The sequence below is a fragment of the Fundulus heteroclitus genome, chromosome 10 (assembly GCF_011125445.2).
Source record: "Fundulus heteroclitus isolate FHET01 chromosome 10, MU-UCD_Fhet_4.1, whole genome shotgun sequence".
Taxonomy (NCBI): Eukaryota; Metazoa; Chordata; class Actinopteri; order Cyprinodontiformes; family Fundulidae; genus Fundulus; species Fundulus heteroclitus.
In genome coordinates, this window is record NC_046370.1 from 9,991,990 (window position 1) to 10,018,561 (window position 26,572).

The following is a 26,572-nucleotide window of genomic DNA, read 5'->3' on the forward strand; positions in this document are numbered from 1 at the left end:
TCAACATAAAAAAGCTATAAAACAGAAGAAATTCAACAATGTTTTAAAATATACAACACAAAATTATATGCCCAATCAACAAGTGAGGATTATATTTTCTATAAATGCACGTGTGGCATGGATTTCTTTATTTTACTTTGGATGGACATTATAGATTTGAGCTTTTACTTGAGGTTCAAAGTTCCCCTTCTTTAACTGGTTAAACAGGAAATTAACTGCAGCAGCTTTTATTCAACTCAAGTTCATTTCATAGTAAACGAAAGTGCTGCGGTGTGCTCATTCGCTCGCCCCATTACTGTCGACTGCTCAGACGAACTGCAGCAACAGTTCCTGTTTTTTTCTGCTCTATTTAGACAGGAAACACGACTTTCACATGCAAACATCAGGCAGACGATGAAGCTGTCTGTGTGAAGCAGACAGCAGCCATTGTTATTGTGAAAGAAGGGAACTTTCTTTTTTTACCCTGACATCAGTAAGGTTTTATTTGTCTTTTGTAGTTTTTGGACTGAAAATGCATTTGAGGAGATGAAGTGAACCAGCTGACAGAATCTACATGAGGAGGATGAGAAAATCGGGAAAATATGGAGCAAAAGGTTGATGACGACGTAAATAAAGCCTCTCAAGGTAAGGATGACTGTTTCAATAATCGAAAAGACTCGATGCAGATGACAAGGCTGTTTGCGTTATTTGTCACACCTAAATGCATCAGATCATTGAAAAATCTTTGATATCAAAGAAACACAACCTGAGGAAATACAAAACCGCTTTTCAAATGTTATCATCCAAACTAATAACGCTCTGTATGAAAAGAGTTTGGGCCTGATTGCTCCATGAACTGTCAAATTAAGGAATCCCTTTACGAGAAATGAAGTGGGCTAAAAGATATCAAAAAGCAACGAGTTGTGTCCTGAATCTGTAGAAATTCAAGACCTGATGGGAAACAGTAACTTTTCCAGACAAATTGTTACAAACTAACTTCTAAGGCTTTGGGACTCCGCTGAGCCACAATGACAGCCATCACCTTCACATGGAAAAAAAAAAAAAACTTGGAAGGGTGGGTGAATCTTCTCAGAAGGGGTTGAGGTACCAAATTTACTCCAATAGTGCATCCATGACTCCTGCAGGAGGTCACAAAGAACTCAGAACATCTAAAGCACCGCATGGCTCACTTGTTCCTGATTCAGCAATAAGAAGCGACGGTGCAAGAAATGCTGTCATGGATAGGCTTCAAGGCAAAAGACACCGCGAACCAGAAAGAAGACCAATTTCCTAAGAAACATCCAGATGATTTCCAACACTTCTTTGGATGGAGGAGACCAATATTGGAGCTCTTTGGAAAGAGTGCGTCCTGTTATGTCCGGACTAAAACTCACAGCATTTCATGAAAAGAATCAGACCTGCAGTCAAAAAAGGCGGTGGTAGTATGGTGGTCTGGGGGGTGTTTGGTTTTTATGTTATTTACTGTTTCAGTCAGGGCCATGTTAGTTTTAATAAATTAATTATTAATGTAAAAATAGCTTTTCTTATTTCCTCAGTTCAGGCTAACTTTAAATGGGTTTGGTGATCTGAAACATTTAGGTGTAACGATAAAGCAAAATCCGCAGAAATAGCACGGGAGCATGTGCATTTTGCTGAAATCTAAATATGGCCTGATTTTCATCAAGACCTCGGCAGCAGCATTCTGAATCTACTAAATTTATTTTCCTACTTCAGATCAGGGTGTAAAAAAGTCCACATAAGTCATCAAATATTTAAGGTTTAAGCATTCGCTGTGTCTGTTCAGGATTTCTTCCAGAGTCGGTTTCATCCGTTCAGGGTGTGATTCATCACTTCCAGCCCAGCTTCACCGCTCAGAGCGGCAGCAATGTGGTCGCTCCCTCCATCATCGGCTCCTCCATCGGCAGCATCAACATCAGCATATCGATGACCAAAGGTAGGCAAACCTTTTTGTTTTATGCAACCAAAAATCCAGCTAGGGACAGACATTACAAATTACATTAAGCTGCAGTCATATTCACATTATATAAATTAGTTACACACAGACTGATCGCTTCAAGCCTTTATTTCTGTTAATTATGATAATCTTCTGCTTGCAGCTAATACAACATTTAAGATTAGAATATTTCATCAGACCAATAAAAACAGCAAAATGAATTTACTGAAATGTATTTTTAATACTTGCTTAAAGGTTCTTTTTTGGTACTCTTAATCTAACAAATGAACCTCAGCAACACATTTTCTAATTTATTAAAATATGTCTGAATAAATATTGAGTAAGTATATTTGCTATTTGTTAATACTTTTAACTTGTCCCTAGACAAATGAATACATTTTAATTAATAAATACACTCCTGTGCATCAAATTAAGGTAATTTGAGTTAATCTTAAATAACTGCACATCTGTGTTTTGGAGACACTCTGGCGAAGATAATTTATTTATCTGACGAAGCAGTTATATTTACATATATAGATATAACCGCTTTATGACATAGTTTTCTTTTGAGTGACCTTGTGAGATTATATCTGTGTGGATTTGACCACAGTAAATCTGAAAATCATCATAGCTTATTTATTGCAGTAATCTGATCAAATAAATAAATTAATTTAAAAATATATAGCACATATTCATGTATTAAACATTTTCATTAGCTGTAACCTTTATTAATCAAAATATAAACTTTGCTCATATCTCTCTATCTGGAAAAAAATCCAAAATTGTATCAGTTTTTACTTATTGAATTTCTAAAATGAATGTAAATTTCAATGTTCAGTTCGGTTTCCGTTACTGAAGGCATTAGATAGATTCTGCCACACAGAGAAAACACTTACAAAGCAATAAGTTAAACGGAAGAAAGAACTACAAGATTTACATAAATATATAGATTTTCTTTAGAAATATTATTTATCTAGATGCACCCCTTGTAGGAAATGCTCCATTCTGCTACTTAAAAGTGATGCAATCATGATTTTTAATCAATCTTTAGGGAATTTCAGAAGTATCGCTTTCCCTTAATTCTGCATACATTATTTAATCAGAGGTTGTTGTTGTTGTTTTTTTTTGCCTTCCCTGATCTTGATCTTGTTCACCAGGATGTAACGACGTCTCCAAAGAGCCTTTAGATGAAGACGGTGCCGGCAGCTTGCAACCTCAGCAGATCCAAAGTAAGCACTTCCTCATTGGGAATTAACACAATGCATGAGAAAAAAAAATGGTTGCACAACATCCAAAAAAAACCACACGAATATTAACCTCAAATCTTTTCCTCAGATAAAGCTGCAGAGTGTCAGCAGAGACTGAAAGCAACCCTGAGGAGAAAGTTCAGTCATTTACACGAGGGGTTTTCGACAGACGCGAACAAGATGTCTCTCAATCAGATCTACACGGAGCTCTACGTTACTGAGGGGGGGTGTGGTGAAGTCAACGAAGAGCACGAAGTGAGACAGATGGAGATCGCGTCGAAGAGACGCGTGACCCAGGAGAGATCGATCCACTGCAATCGTCTGTTTGATTGTCCACCTGGAGGAGAACGCCACATAAGAACTGTGGTCACAAGGGGAGTTGCCGGTATTGGAAAAACCGTGTCGGCCAATAAGTTTGCTCTTGACTGGGCAGAGGACCGGGCAAACACGGACGTTGATTTTGTGTTTCCTCTCTCTTTCCGGGAGCTCAACTTGATACGAAAGAAAACCTTCAGTCTTGTGGAGCTCCTCTGCGTCTTCTTCCCTGAAATAAAAGACGCCGGTATCTTTGACAAGTGTGAAAGCAAAATGCTCTTCATCCTGGATGGTCTGGATGAGAGTCGCTTGTCTCTGGACTTTGAGAAAAGCGAACTGATGTCAGAAGTGAGGCAGCCATCTTCGGTTTCTGTAATCATGACCAACCTGATCAGGGGAGGTCTACTTCCCCTGTCCCTTGTTTGGATTACATCTCGACCGGTGGCCGCTGCTAAAATCCCAGTTGAGTACATTGATCTGGTCACCGAAGTCCGTGGGTTCAACAACTCGCAAAAAGACGAGTACTTCAGGCGGAGGATTACCGACAAAGCCGTGGCAAATCGCGTAATCGCACATGTGAAATCCTTCAGGAGTCTCCACATCATGTGCCACATACCGATCTTCTGCATGATGGCGGCAAGTGTTCTCGAGAAGAAGCTGTCGAGCAAAGACAGCAAAGACATGCCGAAGAGTCTCACACAGATGTACATCCATTTCTTGTACCTCTACGTGGAGAAAATGAAGAAAAGACTGCCGGGAAGAAGAGACTCCAGTACGGACTGCGTGAGAACTAACCTCCTAGCTTTGGGCAAACTTGCTTTCAAAGAGCTTGAGAGGGGCCACCTGATCTTCTACGAGAGCGACCTCGCCCTTAACGGCATAAATGTCACGCAGGCGTCCATGTTTTCGGGAGTCTACACGCAGATCTTCAACGAGGAGATGGCGCTGTGCGAAGAGAAGATGTTCTGCTTCGTGCATTTGAGCATTCAAGAGTTCTTCGCAGCGCTGTACGTCTACCTCACTTTCCACAACGACAACGTCAACGTCCTGGTCAAGAAGTCCTCTGTGTCACGCCGCTTGATGTCAAGACAATCGTCAGAGCTCATCCTCTACAAGGAGGCTGTAGAAAAAGCCTTGGGGAACGAAAATGGGCATTATGACATCTTTCTGCGCTTCCTTTTGGGTTTATCCCTGGAGACCAATCAGACACTGCTGAAGCATCTAATGATCAACAACAGAACACATAAAAAGACTAGAACTGAAATCATCGATCATATCAAAGAGAGGATCCGGGCCAGCCAGTCTCCAGACAGGTGTCTCAATCTCTTCCACTGTCTGAATGAGCTGAACGACCACTCTCTTGTGGAGGAAATTCAGGACATCTTCTCCTCGGGCATTTTGAACCAAGCCACCCTTTCACCAGCCCAGTGGGCTACACTGATCTTTGTACTGCTGACCTCCGAAGAGGAGATTAGCGTATTTGATCTGAGCAACTTTACAAGGTCAGAGGAGGGGCTCCAGAGACTTATGCCTGTCGTGAAAACAGCCCAAGTGGCAAAGTAAGTCCTTTCATCTTTTTCTCTGGGATTTAGCTATTTTAAAAACTCCCCCCTCAAAACTAGTTGAATGCATGATTTGTTTAAGGTATTGTGGTACTTAAAAGCTACAACCTCTTTAGAAATAACTACACATTGTTTAAAATTGACATTCACTATTCTTGAAGACACAGATTATCCTCCAACCATGTCATTTGTCTGCTCACTGCTTTATAAAATCTTTATAATTCTGCACTAAATTTAGTAGTGCAAACATACCAACACAATAAAACTAAGGGACTATGCACACACCCCTGAGGAGCCCCAGTACTTTCTCTGTTAATGTAGAACGGCTGACAAATTTGGCAAACACCAGGGGTTCCAGGGGACATTGGGGGCTGGCGTAAAGCACTATTAAAGAAACTAAAGAATATAAAAGAAGCCTATGCATGAAACTTATCAACTGAGCAAAAGTTAAAGGACTAAGCATGTCTCTCTGAGAAGTACTAGTGCTTCTTTTTGCCTTGTAGATCGACACTAACGCGTTGCAGATCATGTCATCTCCAACGTTTTGTGCTCCAGTTTCCCTCTTGTCGAGCAGTAGGGGAAAAAAGCATGGCTGCTCGCAAAAAGCCATTGTTAAACGTACAAATAAAGCCAGCCTAAGTCACAGAATATGTTTTAAAGCTACATTTATTTTGCTAAATCTTTCTCTTTTTTAAAAGCCGTGCTGAACTGAACATGAAACATTAAACAGTAAGTGGTGATTCTCCACTGCTGGTTTAGCTACTATGGCTACTGTTGTTAAAACAATAACAATGACAATACCGCTGTTCTACGTGGTATTTTGTGCAAATAAAGAGCTGAAACATCCCGTCTGATGAACTCTGAAAGGTAGCATCCGTATGACTGACTAAATGTTACACAAATAATAGACAAGTGATACAAAAAGGTCAAAGTATGAGGTTTTACTCAATGCTGCTGTGAGTAGCAGCCATCATGAATGCCGAAGTCGGGTACCATTCTTTCTGACTCGTAATACTGACTTTTGGGGCTGTTAATAATCAGGTTTTCTATAAGTATGGATGTGCACAGTTGTGTCTTAACAGTGTGGACAGCAGGTCAGTCAATTTAGCTTACAGCACAATCTTTGTCTTGCTGTTTAGTCCCAATGAATGTGAAAATTAACGTAATTCTTTATTAGCAGCTGTGGAGAGTCTGGCATATTTCTTAAACCGTCTTGGATGTTTGTTTTTCTTCTGGTGCAGTTTAAAAGCGTGTAACCTCACTGTGATGTGCTGTGAAAACCTGGCCAACGCCATCAGCTCATGCCAACTCAGAGAGCTGGACCTGAGCAACAACAACCTGACAGATTCAGGACTAAAGCAACTCTCTGATGGACTGAAGAACAGCAAGCTGGAGACGCTGAGGTCAAAATCCGACAAACCATCTGCTCCATGGATACATGCAGATGACTATGTAATGCATTTTACTGTTTCTTTTTTTTCTATTTGTATAGGCTAAGAAGCTGCAACCTAACAGAGAACAGCTCTGTTACTTTAGCATCAGTCATCAGCTCCTCCTGCTGCCAACTCAGAGTCCTGGATCTGACCGATAATGACTTTCAGGACGTCGGAGTTAGAAAGTTCTCAACTGGACTGGGGAGCTCTTCCTGCAAACTGGAGCGGCTTCGGTGAGTACTGCAATATTTCCTCAGGAGGCGAACGGCTCTCTGTTGCTGCTGCCGTTGTTATACAGCTCATTTGGATGAAATGTGTTATCTTTCGCTCAAAGTTTATCGGGATGTGGAGTGACAGAAGAGGGCTGCACGTTCCTGGCGTCTGCCCTGAATTCGTCCCACTTGAAGGAACTCGACTTGAGCTACAATCATCCGGGGAACTCTGGCCTGATGCTGCTTTCAGCTCTGCTGGAAGACCCCCAATGCACACTGCACAAACTCAGGTAATAAAGCATAGATCTGTCACTTATCAGTCAAGAATCATCCAAACATGTTCGTAAACTATTGATATATTCACGATCATACATTTCAGTGCGTTTATATATCTATGTTTTGTGGGATAAACCAACTCTTAACTAGAATATGGTGCGACTAATTTGCTTCACAAGTCATTTAATCAGTAAATCGAGTCAAGCTGTGTTTAGTTTAACATTGGTATGAATCCAGCTGTTCTGTGAAGTCCTCAGAGGTTTGCTAGACAACATCAGCGAAGAGAGAATGCCATGAAGACCAAGGAAAGCAGCAAGCTGGTCAGATAGGAAGTTGGGGAGAACTTTATCATCTTAAAATGGAAAGAGTGCCAGCCAAATAATGTCTGACCACCTAAAACTGACAAACCAGACAGAGAGATTAACCTTCCAGCTGGACAATAGTCTGAAACTTCCCGCCAGAGTCACAATGCGGGTCTAGATCAACGGAGATCCATGTGGCCCAGTCAAAGTCCTGACTGCATGAAAATAGATGTTTACAATAGCTTTTGACCCAGTCTGACTGAATTGGAGCTACATGGAAAATAAAAAGGAGCTAAATGCTCTTTCTCCTGATGGGCAAAGCTGGCAGGGTCAGAAGAAAAACCCTTAAAGCTCCTGCAGCTGCAGCAAACAGAGGATCTGCAAAGTGTTGAAATGGGACGACTGATTAAAAAAAATGTTTATTAAATGCATTTCTAAAAAAAATAATGCACTACTTTGTGTTGGTCCATCTACAAAAACACATTGAAGTTTATGGTAATAAGTTAACAAGATTTGGAGCAGTTTAAGGGTTCTGAATCCAACTACAATCACGTGACGTTGATTTAAAGTGTTGATTGACGTAACTTTTAGTTTTGATTTCAAAAAGGTTACGCTTTTGGAATCCTGCGCCAGAGAAGGGAGAAATATTTCTCAGTTCAATTAAAAAGTGTAGGAATAAAAGAAAACTTTGACACACAATAAAAGCAGCAGGAAAACATGTAATGTGTCTCGTTTCAGCGTGGACCAGTGTGGTGAATCCAGAATCCAACCCGGTCCCAGGAAATGTAAGTGACCGCCGGTATATTTGTGAGTTTCTTTCTGTTTTCTTGGACTCATGCGAATGATTCCTTCTTCTGTGTTTACGTTTCAGACTTTAGGAGATTGACCCTGGACCCAAACACCGCACACAGGGATCTTTCTCTTTCCGAGGGAAACCGGAAAGCAACGCGGTGGACCAAGCAGCCGTATCCCGACCATCCGGACCGGTTCGACTTCTACACTCAGGTGCTGTGCAGGGAGGGACTGACTGAGCGCTGCTACTGGGAGGCCGAGTGGATCGGGAGGGTCTGCGTCGGCGTGGCCTACAGACGGATGTGCAGAAAGGGAGAGGGTCCGGAGCGCTGGATAGGCCGCAACGACCTCTCCTGGGGCCTGAACTGCAACAAAGACGGCTACAGGGTTCTGCACGGCGGCATGAATGAAGTTGTGCACGCAACACCTAACTCCAATAGAGTAGGAGTTTACTTGGACTGGGCGGCAGGGGTGCTGTCCTTCTTCAGGGTGTCCTGCGGTGACCTGACTCTCCTCCACACCTTTTACACCGCCTTCACCGAGCCCGTCTACCCCGGTTTCCAACTTGGCTGGGTGGACTCAACCGTGCTGCTGTGCTAATAATAATAATAATAATAATAATAATAATAATAATAATAATAATCCAGAGGTTTCCCCTCGGATATCTCCTGGCCTGGAGGAACCAGGTTCTCTACCGCCTATCTGAGCCAAGTGTTGCAATGCTTTGAGCCTGCTGTCTGCCGTTCTGAGTTTAACAAAAATGTATTATATTAAGGCTGAACATGTAGAAAAATCCAGAAAAAGAAACAATTTAAAGCTATTTTTAAGTCATGAGTGTCTATTCCAGGGGTGTCAAACATACGGCCCGCCGAACAATCATGGGCTCAACAATTTAGTCCGGCCCGCTGGCTAAATGGATTATCATTATATTATTATTATTATTATTACTTTTTTTTTTTTTTTTCCAGTGTCCTGTCTGGCCATGTGGCAATAAGAATTGTTGTCTTAATGCCAAAAAGAGCTCATCAGATTTGACTTTCACAAGTGGAGCAGTACTGCTTTTGCTATCGTGCTCCGCTTGATTTATGAATGTGAATAGTTTTATTATGATTCATGCGGGGAATATCTCAAATGATATGGACACTACAATGGGAAAGTAGGAGAGGAAAGGAAGAACAATAAGAAGAAAGAAAATGTGAAAGAAAGAGGAGATAATAGGAAGAAAATGATAAAACAATTATTGAAACAAACATGTACTTCGTTTAATTGAAAATCTGCAGTTCCTATATTGTCCTCGAGGGGCGCTGTGTTTTAATCCGCAGATGGTAGCACTGAGCTTCAGATGTGGAAAATTGATTTTAAATAATGTCTTAATGTTTATCTGTTTGATGTATTTTGTCATGCAGGACAGTGTTTTTAAGTTCCAAAAAAATGTGAATAAATGTTTTTCAACATTGTACAATCACTGTGATCAGTTCTTATGCATAATGCACAAGTAAATGTTTAACTGAGTAAAAGTATTGTTGAAATTGCACATACCTTTTCTAAAAATGCTGAGGTTATTCATAATATATTGTGTAAAAGTGAAATTCATTTAATATAAAAATCAACAACAAGTCCACTTTTATTAGTTCTATTTAATCTTGCAATGAGTTAACTCGTGTGGCCCTCATGAGATCAGATTAAGCTGTATGCGGCCCCTAAACAAAAATGAGTTTGACACCCCTGGTCTATTCAAGGGTTTAATGGGATATTGAGAACATTTAAAATAACACTGGTGCCATAACCGAGCCTTTTCCTCCATTTTGTATTGTAAACATTTTCACTTTGGTTTAAATTCTAATAAAATGCCAAATATTAACAAAAGTCGTGTCTATGAAAGTAGTGACATGTTTATTTCTTTTTTTACCGAAGCATCTGTCCTATAAAGTTGCACGTTGAGTTTTAATCCCTTTCATTCAGGCGAGTGGCTCTTAAATGAACCTCTCTGACGCTCGATTTTAACTTCAGGAAGTCGTTGAGTTCCCGTTTGGTTATCCATTTGGGAACGAGTGTGTCAAATGGTGTGAATTTTCTCTAATACACACAATCTGTACTGTATTTAAATACACGTATTGTAATGTTGAATTTAATGATGAATGAATTTAAAGACCCGTCAGGATCGTTTTCCTGTTTCAGTCGATTCTCAGGTGAAGGTAGAGAAATGTACGGTCTGCCTCCATTATTCCATCATCAGTCTGACACGTACCAGAATCTACTGGCAACAAACCACACCCTCAGCATGATGCTGCCACCACCGTGCTTGACAGCTAGAACAGCAGTTCTAGGTTTCAAACCCACACCTCGACTCACCAAAATTGTTTCTGTTGTTAAATAGTTCAATCTGGGCCAACATATATGTAGGTTGGCAGTTCAAACGCAGCCGTACTGTGTTTAATTCCTGACCTTTGGGCAAATCGATGCACATCATTGTCCTTCTTCCTGTTCAGCTGCTTATGAGAAAAGGCCCCTAGCAACATAAAACATAGCATAAAACACAAACCACCTAAATGTTAAAATGTTGCTTAGAGAAACCACATGAGCTTGAAACATTTTTCTTTTCTCCAAATCATTAAGTTTTAAGTTATAAAACGACTCCTCCCTGCAAAAAAGCCCAAACTGGCATAACAGGCATTCAAAATTGGGGAATGTGAAGCTTTGACCCACATTAAGTACGTACGATCAGCTGCAACTTCCTTTTAGATTTGTGTTAAAATAAAGACATCTTAACCTTCCTCTGGTGTTAGCTTTCTGCTGCCATCTGTAGTGTTAGCGGGTCATTTTGGACCCGTGTATTAAATCAGCCATAAAATACCCTAAAAACAATCTTTTATCATCCAATGTTTTCTTAACTCTTGTTTAGCTGGTTGGGCTCCCTTATTCATGAAAAGATTGGTATTAATATTTTTTTGTGGCCCCCTGGGCCTTTGTTTTAACAGCATACCCCTCGTTTTCAATGTCATAAAAGTGGTCAAATGAACCACCTCTACACTCAAATGGCTTGACAAGCCTGGACATGTCTCCCTTTGTTTGTTCTTGCAAAAAGGCAAAGAGAAAAGCCCCTTAATGAAGCTCAAGTGGTTGGAGAAAGAGGCTGTTGGTTGACTGTGTGTTCATGATTTAATTTTGGGCATTTTTTATTGTTTTATAATAGAAAATTTTAACCGGGTCACAAATGACCCGAACACCACAAAAGTCATTTTTTTCACCAGAGCACTTTATAATTTAGTAAAAAAAAAAAAAAAAAAGATTTTACTTTGTTTAAATGGAAGTCCCTGACAAAGTAAAAAAGTTTCAACTCAAAAAACAAATGTATGAAGTGTTTTATGCATGTTAAAACTCAAAACGGGTCCGTCTGGACCCTAACACCATAGGAAGGTTCAAGTCGCAGTTTGTCTACAAACGGCCAAAATCTGTCTAAAAAAAAGTACCTTTTTTTTTTAACAATTTTTAAAAAATGCTTCTCTTCAATAAATACAAGAGGATCAGAAAGTCTGATTTCACTTTAAACAATCATTTTATTAGCAGTCCCAGGAGGCAATGGAAAAACAAAAGGGGAAGGAAAAAAAAAAAAAAAAAAAGGAGGAACAGAAATTAAGTTTACAGTAAACATGGCGGGTCGATCAGCGAACATAAAGACAGAGCAGAGGGCTGAACACACACACACACAAAAATCACATCATTAAAACAGAACGGAAAGTGATAAATGAGCGGATCCGAAGGGTCGTGTGTGTTGGCTGATCCCTCTGTTCCCCAGGAGAAATTCACCAGGACCGACCCCGCTTTCACTCGCACACACAGTCCCACTCACTCTCACACACAAACTTATCAAAAAGCCCCTCAACTTGAGTAAATCCATGATTTCCAACCTCAGATGATCGTGACGGAGAAACCACGAAAACCCCGGGTCTTTAAAACGGTAATTCTCTATTAATTCTGTACACATATATTTTATTTACACACTGAAAAGCATCTCGGCGTCTCAGTGCGGATCCGAGCTCATCTGCTGTCGTGCTCTGCTCGTTTTTTTTTTCTGCTGGAGACTCTCCTCTTTCACACAAGTCTGGACATCCGACGCCTCCCGCTTGGATCGTTATAAAGTCTGAAGCGTCCTAAAGTTTTCTTCACATTTTAATTAAAAAAAAAAAGCTCCTAAAACATCTGAGATCGATCTTTATTTGCAGTTTTTTTTTTTTTTTGCTTGTCAGATAAAACTAATCCGAATTGTACGTCTGATTCTTGAGAGATTTTGGAGCCACATTAAAACGGATTTCAACTGAATTTGTTTCTTTTCTGGTTTGTAGTTCAATCTGGTGTTTGAATTTAAATCATTTCTCTTTCAGTTTAGCTGATGCATAGTGGCTGATTTAAAAAAAACAAAAAAAACGGGTCAAATGGCGACTAATCCATTCATATCTCATACTAAACCCACACACACACGCACACACACACACAAAGACATTATGATCGGGAGCAGCACGGGGGACTAAGGCCATGATTAAAGTGGATAAGAGACATCTAGAACAGCATTTATTTAGTTTTATTTCCATACATAGATGTCTGTCACTGTATTGGGACTCAATCGTATATAAAAAAAGTGTTTGCTATCCGAGTCGTTTAAGCTCTCCCCACCGGAAAAAGAAAAGCCTTTCAGTGCTATTAATACAGACAGTACAACTAGTTATTCGAGCTTTGTCTTTCCGTCACCAGCCGGTTGCATACATAGTTGTTCTCTGGAGTATACACATCACCCTTCCACCTCATCTTATTACGGCCTCGCTGAGCAGATCTGAGGCAGAGTAAAGCTTTTCACTCACGCCAGCCATCATACAGGGTCTGATCTGTAAGCTGGAGCTCAGCTGACAGACAGCAAGGAGAGTTTTCATTTTGTACGGTTAAAAAAAAAAAAAAAAAAAACAACCAAAAAAAAAAACTTTTGAAGGGTGAAAGGTTGACCGGGGCTTTTTTTGGGGGTGGAGGAGTTTTTGGAGCTCGTTGGGATCCTTAGCTGAGAAGCTGGCGGATCTCCTTGTGCATGTGACACAGGAAGTCTACGTATGACGCTCCCCCGCTGGCGCTCTTGTCCTCCACTAGGAAGTGCTTGAAGATCAGCTCGGATCGGTCTTCCTGTTTCACCACCATCAGCTGAGGAACGGAGGAAGAAGAAGAAGAAGAGAGGCAGGGTGAGCAGGGTGTTGGTGCAACCTGGGTTTTCATCGTTACACCTGATTGTTCGCTGCAGGGGGCGCCGCGAGGAAGCCGAACATCAGCAGGGCTGTGAGACTTTGACAAAAATCTAAATTTCAACCATAATTGCCATTTATCTGGGACTTTTTCTCTGCATTAACCACAAGCAACAAAAATGGCCTCCAGATAAAGATGTTTGTAAACAAAAACTATTTAAAACAAGAAATGTAACTTTTTATTTATCAGAATATTATTATTCAAGAGAAATGCCTTTAATTGATTTGGACATCAATCCTTATTGAACATAAAGTGCAGCCAACAAACAAACAAGTCTATGTAATAAACTAATTGACTGCTACTTGATGCTATGGTGAGATTCCTGGAAGTTTCTGGTAAAAACATGATTATACAAACTCTAAAACAAATAAAACTAGATTATCTCACTGCTATAACTCTCTTCCCTTCCATGTGGAGCAAACCCACTTTAAGCACATTATGACACCTAAAGGACGCGTCTGATCTATTAATTGTTACGTAGCCAAAAGTTGCAGACCTCCGCGATTCGGAAAAGACAATTTTTAAAATTGCGATTATATTGCAGATGCGATTAATTGATTAAATCAGAAACTGTGGCTCCATCCAAATACCATTAATAATAGCTCCTAGCTCCTGTTCCTTTACCTTTCATGGGGTCAACAATAGGAGGAGTAAAGGAGCTTCGGACTGAACTCTGTGAACACAACTTCACAGGATAAAGGTTAAAATCTAAATCGTTTTTTACATTTTAACACAGCGCTACAGCAGGAGCTTGATTCCTTATTTTAAACTTAGAGTTTTTTCAAAAGTAAAAAAAAGGGGGAAAAAAAACATAAAATTATGTTAAGCTTGTAACTTTTTGTTCTCTCTCTTTTTTTTCTTCATAGAAGGTACACCTGGTTTGTTGTTCTGTTAACTATGACATCATCCAGAGAAGATGGCTCACTCGCTATTACCATCTAATGTAGAACAGATTACTGGATCAATGTGTGCTTCTGTGCTTTTTTTGTCTGTCTTGTGTCTCTGTTCTGTCTTCTGTAACCCCAGTCGGTCGAGGCAGATGACCGCTCACACTGAGCCTGGTTCTGGTTCTGCTGGAGGTTTCTTCCTGTTAAAGGGGAGTTTTCCTCTGTACTGTCGCTTCATGCTTGCTCAGTATGAGGGATTGCTGCAAAGCCATCAACAATGCAGACGACTGTGAACTGTGGCTCTACTCTTCTCCAGGAGTGAATGCTGCTGTCAAGACTTGATGCAATCTGCTGTGTTTCCTTAGATAGGAAACTTTCTGACCAATCTGTATAATCTGATTGAATTTGACTTTGGAAAGTGCCTTGAGATGACATGTTTTATGAATTGGCACTATATAAATAAAATTCAATTGATTTATGGTGAAGGATGCAGGTATTTGTTGATAAAACATTTCAGAAGAGCTCATTTTCCAGCTCCAAGTTTGAAAAATGCACAAGTTGTCCTCCGGAGTCCAAATTCTAGGTGAGTAAAATCAGACGAGTCTCAAAATCCAACATGGCTGCCAGAGAGTTTGTTGCCCTTCCTGAGCTTAAAAAAAAAAAAAAAAAAAAAAAGACCTAAATAACCCCTTGAAGAAATCAGTTAAACCTCGAGTTTATTAGATTTGTCCCGAGTAGCAACTCAGATACCAGCAGGAGCATCTGTACCACAGTCTGAGAACATTAGCTATGAGTAAACCATAAAAGAAGAGTTTTAAATGTAGTTTTAGTTGAATATTGTTGTCTTTTTTTAATTTTGTGTCATTAAATAAGAAGCATTTTAGTATTTTTGTGTTTTAGCTTTGCGTTTTTAGTCTGTATTTCTGTCTGGCACATCAGCAGACCAACAACTGGCTCTAAAATAAGAACGAGAAAGACAGAAAAGGGGCTTCTGGCCCACTGGCAGCCATAAAAGGAGAATTAAAGCTTGCCTTCATGTATCGGGACCGCTGCGCTCTGAAGGAGTCCACGATCTCTCTGAGTCTTTGTGAGAACGGGTTGTCCAGGACAGGCAGACTCGTCTGGAACAAAAAAACAAGGACGAATCAGAACGCCACGTCATGCCAAATATGGAAACAAAAAAACAGGATCTGAGGCAAAACATCAACATCTAAGAATGTTTTATTTTATCAAACAGCAACACTTTAAGGGAACTTATTACCATCGTGCCTTTCAGAGTTCATGAAGAACTGATTTGACTGAAATGGCCCAGAAAACAAAAGACATAAAAATATCCCACTGCATTAGAGAGTTCAGTCAGAAATGTTTAAAAACTGTGCAGAGCCAGAACCCACCTTTAAAAATATAAATATGGTTACCATAACAGAACCTACATGCTGCATATCACTGAATTAAGTGTTTTTGTATTTAAAAACACAACCGGTTTAGGATTAAAGACAGTTATAGGTGCAGGGTGCTTGCTCTTTTTCCAAATTAAAATTCCAGACTTTTTTAAAACTGATATTTTTTTTCCCAAGACCTTAACTTTATGTACTTGTATACTTGTGTGCCTACCGCCTACTTCATTGGTTGAGATTGTACAAACTGTTTATTAGAAATGTTAATTTTTATAGGCTAGTATCCAATGAACAAATGCATTATTCACAGTAAATTATGCTTTTACTGGTGAAAACGTTTCAAAACATGAAAATCACAAGTACATGAATTTCACATCAAACAAGTGTTTGATTCCATTAGGCTAATACAGTACGTGACCAGTTAGTAAAATTATAGTTTTATAGCCTACCTTCCTATTTCTCATTTCACAATGCCTTTGAGCATACTGTAAAATTCTACCATACATTTTTTCCCCCATACTTTATTAAGACTTTCACTCAAAATTCCATACTTATTAAGACTTTCAAGACTTGCGCAAGCACCCTGTAGGTGGAAACATCCCGATGATAAAAAGACAGATCTGCAGGTTTCAGACGATCAGAGATAGATTCTGGTCCCCTTTCAGTTCAGTTCAGTTTATTCGAACAACAAAACAATATAAGATGTGTAAATACAACACAACACAATGAATACATAAACCATAATAAATTGTTCGAAAAGGAATGGGACGAAGTATAAACTTTTAAGTTTCCCATCCCTAATGATTCAAGTGACCTAAGTTGCTCATTTAACTAGTTACATTCACTCTTCCATATTAATCTACCTGTTTTTTATCTTTCCTCGTCTACATATTTATCCAAAAGTAATTTTTTGTACCTTCTCTTAAACAAATTTATGTTCACACTCTGCTTTAAACACGGCTTTAAACTATTCCATAACTTCACTCCACTACTTGATATAGTCATTCTTTTCATCGTTGTTCGTACCATCTTCGTTCTGAATACTGCATCTCCTCTAAAGTTATATTTTTCATCTCGTTCTTGAAACAATTCATTTATATTTTTAGCCACGAGTTTGTTTTTTACTTTATACATTACTTGCGCTGTCTTAAATTTTACCAGGTCTGTGAATTTTAATGTATATAGCTTTAAAAATAATCGATTGGTGTGCTCTCTAAATCCTACTTTGCATATTATTCTTATTGCTCTTTTTTGTAGTGTACATATGGATTGTAATGTGCTCTTATAGATGTTGCCCCAAACTTCAACACAGTAAATCAAATATGGCAAGAACAATGAAAAATAAAGCATTTTTAGAGATTTTGGGTTCAATATATGACTCGCCTTACTAAGAATAGCACAGCATTTGGCAAGCTTATTTTTCATATTTCCCAACAAAAAACAGCCTGGGGATAAAAAAAAACCGCTCGCTGTGAGCTGCAAACGTTTCCTCTCACCAGGTTGGGATCGATCTGGCTGAAGCTCGGCGTGCCGAAGATGTTGACGAGCAGCTCCTGCTGGACGCTGGCCCCCACCCACAGGAAGAGGTGGAGCCCCGTCTCCATCAGGTAAACGCCGCCCTTTGGACAGCCTCTCTTCGGAGTCCCTCACCGCCACGGGCAAAGACTCGCTTTCCAGCTTCATCTGGGAGAATTCAGAAGAAAACGGAGAAAAACGATGAGCGTGACACAAAACGCCGTGGAGGGAACGATCAGAGACAAACGATCACTGCTAGCTGAAGAGCTGCACGGACATGGTGGTCACTTTATGTCAGCGTCTTTCATCTCGTTAAAAAAAAAAAAAAAAAAAAAATCACGGCTTCACTTTCTAAATGGGAAAATAAAACCTGTTATTTTAGAAAAAGGAATATAGGCTCAAACCTGAAAGTAGGCTGAAAATACTGATAGAGATCCAGATCGTCGATAAAACAAGCAAAATATTTTACAGAAGTAAACTGCTTTTAAGGAATGAATATTAAACTTCATCACCCGTCTTCTTTTAATGAAAAGCAGACAGACGTGACGGCTTTTGCTCGTTTTAGAGTAGTCAAATCTGAGCAGTGGTGAAATCTAGCTGTTTTATTTTTCAGCTGATGCAATAGTTTAAGATAAAACTGTGGTTAAAAACGACGGTTTTAAACCAGAATCTAATCTTTTCCATCATTACAACTCAGCTGTTTCGCTGTAACAGGGCTTCCTTGCTGTAGCGAAACGCTGAAGCACAGCTCTTCACCGTTTATTATTATTATAAAGAACATTATTTTATCCTCTCTGCACTGACTGCTAGACTTTTTTTTAAACTGGTGTATGCTCATTTTAAAACCTTTAATAGTAAAATTCACTGTGGATTTATGCCTGGGTGCCTGGGAATGTGGGGGAAAAACTGGATAGGACACGAGGAAACAAAGGAGAAAAGGCAGGATAGAAGGACACCAGAGAGTTTAGGAAGGATACAAGGAAAAAAAAAAGTCAAAACAAAGAGGAAAAGGAATGGAGGACACAAAGAAGGAAGCAAGAAAAAGGAAGATTAATAGGACATAAGACAGGAAAGAAAAATTAAAGTATGAGAGGAAAAGAAGGAACACAAAGAAAGAAGTGACCAAAGGAAGTAAGGACACAAGAGAGCAATCACAGAAGTAAGAAAATAAGGAAAGAAAGGAAGGACACAAGGAAGGAGGAACCACAGAAAGGAAGCATAGACTCAAGGAAGGGACGCAAGACAAGGTGAAGGAATAAAACAAGACAAGAAAAAAGGACAGAAGGAAAGAAAAAGGAGCAATGAAGGAAGGAAAAAAACAAGTAAATAAAAACAGGAATAGCTAAAGAAAATAACATAATCAGGTAAAAACAGACAAAAGACAAGACGTTAGGGCACAAGCAAGAAGAGGAGGACACAAAGGAGGAAGGAACCACACAAGGAAAGGTCACAAGACAGAAAGAAAGGCCAGAGGAGAAAACAAAACTTAAGACAATGGAACAGGAAATTAAACCTGGAAACAAAAATTTTATAGTTATAAAGTCCAGGAAGATACAGAATCCAGAGTCTTTCTCCTCGGCCCGACGTCTCTGACCTCTTGGTCTCTTCCTGTGAAACTTGCTCTTGAATCCACTCCTGCTCGGCCCTTGATGCATTTCTGTAACTTATTTTTATTATATAGTTTCTTTCCCTTTATCCATGTGGGGTATATTCTTGAAACGACTTGCATTTTACTTTAGGTATTGCATCCTTTAAAGCAGGGGTGTCAAACATCCGGCCCGCCGAACAATTTAGTCCGGCCCTGGGGCTAAATGCATTATCATTATAAAAAAAAAAAAAAAAAAAAAAAAAAAACAGTGTCCTGTCTGGCAATGTGGCAATAAGATGCCACAAAGAGCTCATCAGATTTGACTTTCACAAGTGGACAAGATAAAAGGAAGAGAATGATAAAACAATTATTGAAAAAAACATGTACTTCGTTTAATTGAAAATATGCAGTTCCTATATTGTCCACGAGGGGCGCTGTGTTTTAATTAGCAGATTAAGCTTCAGGTGTGGAAAAATTCAAATAATTTCTTAATTTTTATCTGTTTGATGTATTTTGTCATGCAGGACAGTGTTTTTAAGTTCCAAAAAATGTGAATAAATGTTTTTCAACATTGTACAATCACTGTGATCAGTTCTTATGCATAATGCACAAGTAAATGTTTAACTGAGTAAAAGTATTGTTGAAATTGCACATACTTTTCTTAAAAACGCTGAGGTTATTCATAATATATTGTGTAAAAGTGAAATTAATTTAATATAAAAATCAACAACAAGCCCACATTTATTAGTTCTATTTAATCTTGCAATGAGTTTACTCGTGTGGCCCTCTTCAGATCAGATCAAGCTGTATGCGACCCCTCAACCAAAATGAGTTTGACACCCCTGCTTTAAAGCATTTTATAAATGAAAGTAGCTAAGCAGTGAACCAATTGTTAAATCGGGATTTTACACCACATCTGCTACACACAGAGACGTGAGTAGATGTGTGTGCGGTCTCACCACTGGCAGCAGGCGCGGGTAGAAGAACACGTGGGTCTCTGCGACGTCCATGCAGCCAATCAGCTGCCTGAGGTAAGCCCTGTCGTCCAACGAGACGTCGGCTCCCGGCAGCAGGACGTCGCTCTTCAGCACGCAGTTCAGATACACGGGGAGGAGCTTCATGCACTCCGGCAGGATGAGCTGGAAAAACAAACGCATCTTCAGGAACCGCCGATAACACTTTGTTTGTAGAAACAGGATCGCAGCAGAGCTGGTTCATTACGTTGGGCCGCTTATGGTGCAATTAACAGATAATTAATTAGGGTGTTTAAAGGCAGACACCCTGTCTACTTTTAAGACTAATCTTAAAACTTTCCTTTTTGACAAAGCTTATAACTAGAGTGGCTCATGTTACCCTGAGCTACCTCTATAGTTATGCTGTGATAGGCTTAGGCTACTGGAGGACATCAGGGTCTAATTTTCTCACTCTACGGATTTCTACTGTTCTCCAGTTTTGCATTGCGCTGGATTGAAATGACTGTTGTCATTTCAGCTTTTAACTTTTTGTTCTCTCTCTTTTTTCTTCATAGTAGGTACACCTGGTCTGGCGTTCTGTTAACTGTGACATCATCCAGAGAAGACGGATCACCTGCTACTACCATCTAATGTAGAACAGATAACTGGATCAATGTGTGCTTCTGTGCTTTTTTGTCTGTCTTGTTGTGTCTCTGCTCTGTCTTCTGCAACCCCAGTCGGTCGAGGCAGATGACCGTTCATACTGAGCCCTGGTTCTGCCGGAGGTTTTTCCTTCCCTGTTAATGGGGAGTTTTTCTTTCCCACTGTCGCTTCATGCTTGCTCAGTATGAGGGATTGCTGCAAAGCCATGTACAATGCAGACGACTGTCCCTGTAGCTCTACGATTCTCCAGGAGTGAATGCTGCTTGTCGGGACTTTGATGCAATCAACTGGTTTCCTTATATAGGACATTTTTGACCAATCTGTATAATCTGATTGATTTGACTTTGTAAAGTGCCTTGAGACGACATGTTTCATGAATTGGCGCTATATAAATAAAATTGAATTGAATTTAAAGGTTACGTGAAGGGTAAATTACAAAAAAAGAAAGTCGGGATGTTTATTTATTAATTTTCATAGAATTAAAAGGTAGTATAATGTTAGCTGTTGGGAGGAAAAGGGACTCAAATGTAACCTAAACAATGAAAAATGAACAATTAAAACAAATGTTTTGTATGGTGTGAGGTTTGTTCATTACCTGACCAGCAGACGATGGACTTGCACAGTTCTTTCTATAGCAGGCCAGGATCTGAGCGCACTGGTTGACCAGAGTGTCCCTCACAGCCTTGGTGGGGTTGTTGGTAATGCCCCTGAAAGCTGCAGCACACAAAAACACAAAGAATCACATCTTCGTGTTGGAAAGGAGCTCATTTCTAAAACCCTGAACAATGATTTCTGCACAGCTGCAGCTCTCCGCTTCAGTCAAATGTTGCCTCTTTGCCGTTAATGGTTAATTATTTGATTTAGAGTGAAACATAACTTACAGGAAGTTAACGTTAAAACCCTCCAGGGTTGCTTCTAAGAATCATAATGGTGTGGTAATGAAAAAAAACAACAAATAAAAACAGTAAGCTCACCGTATTTGGCCAAGTGGTTGATGATTGTGTCCGTCTCACAGTTGCGGTAGAGGTCGGCTAGCTGCGAGCAGCAGTTCACCGCCATGTTATGGATGCGCAGGCGCCTCTGGCCGCTGCAGCTGGTGTACAGCACGGCACACTGCAGGGAGACGGAGGGGAAATAAACCCGTCTTTGTAGAAGTTATTTCAGTTTCCGGTAAACACCGCCCCTACAAGCCCGGGTATGGCCGAGAAGTTCTCCCAACCCAGCTGGAGTTGGTTCAGATTAGTGAAGAGAGACAGAAGATCAGGACTCTGACCCGGTTGATTTCCCCTTCATCAGTGCATTTCAATAAATTAGCATATCACTGAAAAGTGAATTTGTTTCAGTAATTTAATCCCAGAAGATCAGCACATATAGATTCATTTCATAAAGGTTTAGGGCACTTTGCCTTTACCGTTGATGTCGGACAGCTTGTAAAAAAACATTTTTTATGCAGAAATGTTATGCTTTAAGGCCGACAGCAGGGGTCATAATCTCCTGTTCTGGGCTGATCCAACTTTTGAATCATACGGCTGAACCAACTCCTCATGCAATCAAGTTCTTTAGTCCTGGTAACGACTTTATCTGATTTAGACGTGTTTAATGCAGAGACACAGAAAATATGCCCCGTCCTGGATGTATCCAAAGACATTAAAGGAAAATTAAGTGGAAAGAAAACGTGATAAATGCGGCCTTAAAGGGGCCATGACAAAAAGATATATATATTTTTTCCGAGGTTTTGGGGGTATAATATAGTCTGTTGTGCACTGATGAGGGCATGTTAATGTCAAAACTGAATACCAAAGCACCTGCTCTGGGGCAGTCAGCTTTGTTAATTGGCTCAAAAATGGTCAGAGCAGAAAACGGGTTGTCTTTCTACATAATTCATATTCTCCAATCAGAGCACACCATCAAGTAAACGGCCTTCCTGTTCCCCTCCTCCTCCCAGCTGAGTCACTGGCTGACCTGAGAGGAGGTAGGCAGAGCAGTGAGCAGACAGCAGTCCCAGATCAGCCTCACAATATTATCTGCTGGAACAGGATGCAGCCGCCGCTGAAGCCGCTGAGAGAAAATAATGCCATATTAAACCACAAACTAAGTTCACAGCGGTTACTAAAAAGGGGAGCTGAAAAGTCTGAGGGTGCTCAGAAGTGCACGACGTTTCCACTCACTCCCGAAAGACGAGAGAATCACAGAAAAGTTTTCTGGGACTTTAATGAAGACTGTTCCCTGTGAAGGAATTCAAGTCTGGGTTTTCCAACAAACGGATAAAAAAACCCAACAACGTCTGCACCAACACGGAAGGTGGACGCTGTCATTACCCGTAAGTTTATTTCATTTTTAAATGCTGTTAAATGTAAGGAAGGTGTGTTGATAACTGAAAAATTTGGCTGACTGACGGCTTATTATTATTATTAATAATGAATCTACAATACATGAAGTGTTGCAGTGAGAAGGAGGGCGTGGATGGATTTATTTAAATTCTTTGGAGAATTGACATATGCAGCAATATCAACTGCATTATGGTTTATACGGTGATATAATGGCACCTTTAAGGAAACTGTAAAGCAAACCCTATTCAATAGTTTTAAGAGCCTAAACATAAAGACGTTTCAAAAAACCACAAACTACAACTTCTTTCTTGTCTTAAAGCTGCTTCAGAACCACGTCTTCTGCTGAAACAGCCAGAACCGTCCCATTTGGGCTACCAAGAAAAAAAAGAGGGATAAACTCGTCCAAAGCTTCTCCTAGAAACTGAATTTTGGGTTTCATTAGTTGTGACCCATAAATATTATAATCAACAGAAACCAATCATTGAAATTGATCAGTCTGGGTTTAAAGTTGCAAGATATAAATTGAGTTCCACTTTAATTACTGGAACAGATATTCAGATTCCTGCATGACTGCTGGCCAGGGTTCCTACAGCATAAGGCAAGTTAAATTCAAGACTTTTTAAGACTTTTTAATGCCACTTGAAATAAAAAGTTAAGACCAACTTCACGATAAACAAGATAAACCTGGTTGCGACAACTTCACCCAAATGTTGATTTTAACATCAAACATTACTTTCTGGCCCAGTAGACATGTTTAAAATTTTGAAAAACATTCCATATAGGAAGAAAGCTAAAAATAAAAAACACACAAATAACAGATATATTTTTAACAACTATGGAACTGAACTCACAAACTTTGTTTTGTTCTCTACTAAAATAAACTATAAATCAGTTTTATAAACCACAACATAAGCAGTGCCAACTCTTTTTCGCAGCTATGGTTCGGCCGCAACAGTTTTTATCGGTTCCGCTATCGGCACGGAACCAATAATGTTTACATTGTGCTGTTCGGCAAATTAAAAAAAATATCTAATTGTGTCAATTATTTTTCTGTTTGGTAACGATTACAAAAATAAAATCCTAATTATGACCTGGTAACCCTTTTAAGACTTAAGAAAGACTGATTTAAGACATTTTAATGCCAATTAAGGCCTTTTATATTACAGAATTCAATGCCTTTTAAGACTTTTTAAGGATCCGCGGGAACCCTGGCTGGCTCAGCGGTCCATCCTGAGCTACCGACGCACCTGCATGAGGGCTCCCGTCTCCTCGCTGAGCTTATCGTCGTGTTTGAACTCCACAGTGACGGCCTTGTCACAGTCCAGGCCCGCCAGCTCCACATCCGTGGTGTTATTCATGAAGAACGAGCCAAAGAAGTCTGTCGCTCGGATCCCTGCAGGGGGGGCGACGGGCGAAATTTACAACGCTGGCTTCCTCCGGCTGGACGGCTTTTAACGCGTCTTAAGTTCAGCTCGGCTTTGGCGGCCTGGATACTTACCTGTGCTCGTCCGCACCCTCATGACGGCATCGAACCCGACTGGTTTCTGAACGTCCCGTCTGAGGTCGTTCAGGAATCGCTCTTGATCTGCCTGAGCCTGTGGCGATGAAGACTAGTTTACTCTAAAAGCTCAAAGAGCGTCAAAGCGGCTTCTAGATTTTGCATTTTCCCCACCTGAAAATAGGTATATTTGTAGATGGAACCTCCAGTGGAGACAGGAACCACTCCCAGCGTGGCCAGGTCAACGTACTGATTGGGGAAGAGGAACAGATCCACACAGCAGCCCTGGGCGACGCACTCCTTCGCCAGGTTGTTGTAGAATCCGACCTGCGGCTGGAACAGAGTCTGCGGACGAGGGGAGAGAGAGACGGGTTGGCGTTGGGACGACACAGTCGAGGCTGCGGCCCAAACGTGTGTTTACCTTCTCCTTGTCGGTCCCGATTAGCTTCTTATCTTCTCGGTTTTTCAGCTTTCCAGGAGCCTCTGCGATGGGCAGCGAGGTGTGAAACACAAACAGCTTCCCGGCACAGTCGGCCGCCTGAGAACATGACGGCAGATCATCATCAGGACCGCCGCGCAGATGTAGCGGGGCGACTTAATGTTTTAAAAAAAATAAAATAATCTTAACTAGACCGTATAACTGTGACCCTCAACATGAAGGAATTAAATAAACTTAATAAAACTGTTTATAGCTAAATTAATAGTAATATAGTAATATGGACTCTGTATTAATATATTACTATATTAATATATTACTGTATTAATATATTACTATATTAATATAGTAATATATTAATATAGTAATATGGACTCTGTATTAATATATTACTACATTAATATAGTAATATATTACTGTATTAATATAGTAATATAATAAAGTAATATATTAATATATTACTATATTAATATAGTGATATATTCATATAGTAATATGGACTCTGTATTAATATATTACTATATTAATATAGTAATATATTACTGTATTAATATAGTAATATAATAAAGTAATATATTAATATATTACTATATTAATATAGTGATATATTCATATAGTAATATGGACTCTGTATTAATATATTACTATATTAATATAGTAATATATTACTGTAGTAATATAGTAATATATTAATATATTACTATATCAATATAGTGATAAATTAATATAGTAAAAAACAAAAACAACAAAACCGAAACAAACAGAACCGTTTCAATTGGAAATGTGGGCTGCACAACATCAGGAAAACGTGATAATATTGCTTAATGATGCAATACCAATATGTCCTGCAATAATAATTCTACGCAAAAGCATTACTTGTCTTTCTGCTTTGGTTTTACAGCATAAATAGAGATAAAGAGTCTAGCAACTGGAAAGCATCTCAACGAAGTTGCACTGAAAACGTTGCTTCTGGTGTTAAGGAACCCTGGGGTTCCTTAACAAATCGCCAAAAAAACAAAGAAACAGGCAGTATTTCATGCTAAAGGACTCCTTACCAAGTTCCTAGCAGTGTGAGGATATTACATCTTTAAAATCCTGTTTTTATTATTCCTAAATAACGTTCTAAGTTTTTGAGAAAGTGAACTTTAGGTTGTCATAAGCTGCAATAAATACTACAATGCAAAAACAGAACTAGAAATAAGTAAAATATTCTTTAAAATAAGTGTATTTGTCCTTGATTTGAGCAGGTAAATAAGATGATCTGCCTATGGAATAAGATTTTTGCACTTAAAATAGGAACAACTCAACTCCATCATCTATTTCAAGTGCAGGATGTCTAAATATCTTATTTTAGGGGTCAAAATACTCATTCCATTGGCAGATAATATTTACCTGCTCAAATGAAGGATACATACGCTAACTTTAAGAACATTTTACTTATTTTTAGATCCGTTTTTGCAGTGTAAAATCTATCAAAGTGAGCAATAAATCTGTATAATGTGGGAAGTTCACTTTTTTCACTGAAGTACTGACAATAAATTAAGTTTTCAATGAAATTCTAATTTATTGAGACCCGTATTCGTGGCTCTTTTGATAGACTCTGTACCCATCTGAGATGACGGTTATTAACTTGCTGAAGCACGGTGTTTGTTGGACAGAAAAAAAGTGGCCATGGTAGGAAGACGTGTTTATAATATCATGATTCACCGATTATTTCAGCTTAATAATGTTTTCCTCATATCCTGAAGCGCTGATAACACCCCAGCAGAGACCGTTTACCTTCAGGGCCTCCAGTCCTGCCTGGATGACGGGTCCAAAGACCGTCTCGGTCTCCCTGGTGTCTGCAAACATCTCTGGGATCTGGTCCAATAAACTGAAAAGCGCAGACGGTGGATCGTTAAGGCGGATGTAACAACCCTGCCGCCTCGTGTGTTTGTCCACAAAGTCACC

At 39.7% G+C, this 26,572-nt stretch overlaps 2 protein-coding genes across 2 annotated transcripts in view; one reads left to right on the forward strand and one right to left on the reverse strand.

The window, feature by feature from the left end:
• Positions 1 to 221: 221 nt before the first annotated feature.
• LOC105928221 (NLR family CARD domain-containing protein 3) lies at positions 222 to 8,987 on the forward strand. Its single transcript, XM_012865376.3, has 9 exons — positions 222 to 624; positions 1,784 to 1,933; positions 3,091 to 3,162; positions 3,269 to 5,054; positions 6,299 to 6,460; positions 6,550 to 6,723; positions 6,825 to 6,992; positions 8,019 to 8,065; positions 8,152 to 8,987. Exons 1-9 carry the CDS (start codon positions 582 to 584, stop codon positions 8,670 to 8,672), a joined length of 3,123 nt encoding a protein of 1,040 aa, XP_012720830.2. The 5' UTR covers positions 222 to 581; the 3' UTR covers positions 8,673 to 8,987.
• Positions 8,988 to 13,082: 4,095 nt separating this feature from the next.
• Positions 13,083 to 26,572, reverse strand: part of sec24c (SEC24 homolog C, COPII coat complex component) — a 31,391-nt gene continuing 17,901 nt past the window's right edge. The window contains 12 exon segments of the mRNA XM_036141979.1: positions 13,083 to 13,256; positions 15,274 to 15,363; positions 17,136 to 17,261; positions 17,263 to 17,322; positions 19,702 to 19,881; positions 20,954 to 21,072; positions 21,333 to 21,471; positions 23,936 to 24,081; positions 24,187 to 24,283; positions 24,361 to 24,531; positions 24,608 to 24,724; positions 26,402 to 26,495. Coding sequence (XP_035997872.1) covers positions 13,116 to 13,256; positions 15,274 to 15,363; positions 17,136 to 17,261; positions 17,263 to 17,322; positions 19,702 to 19,881; positions 20,954 to 21,072; positions 21,333 to 21,471; positions 23,936 to 24,081; positions 24,187 to 24,283; positions 24,361 to 24,531; positions 24,608 to 24,724; positions 26,402 to 26,495 — 1,480 coding nt within the window. The 3' untranslated portion in view covers positions 13,083 to 13,115.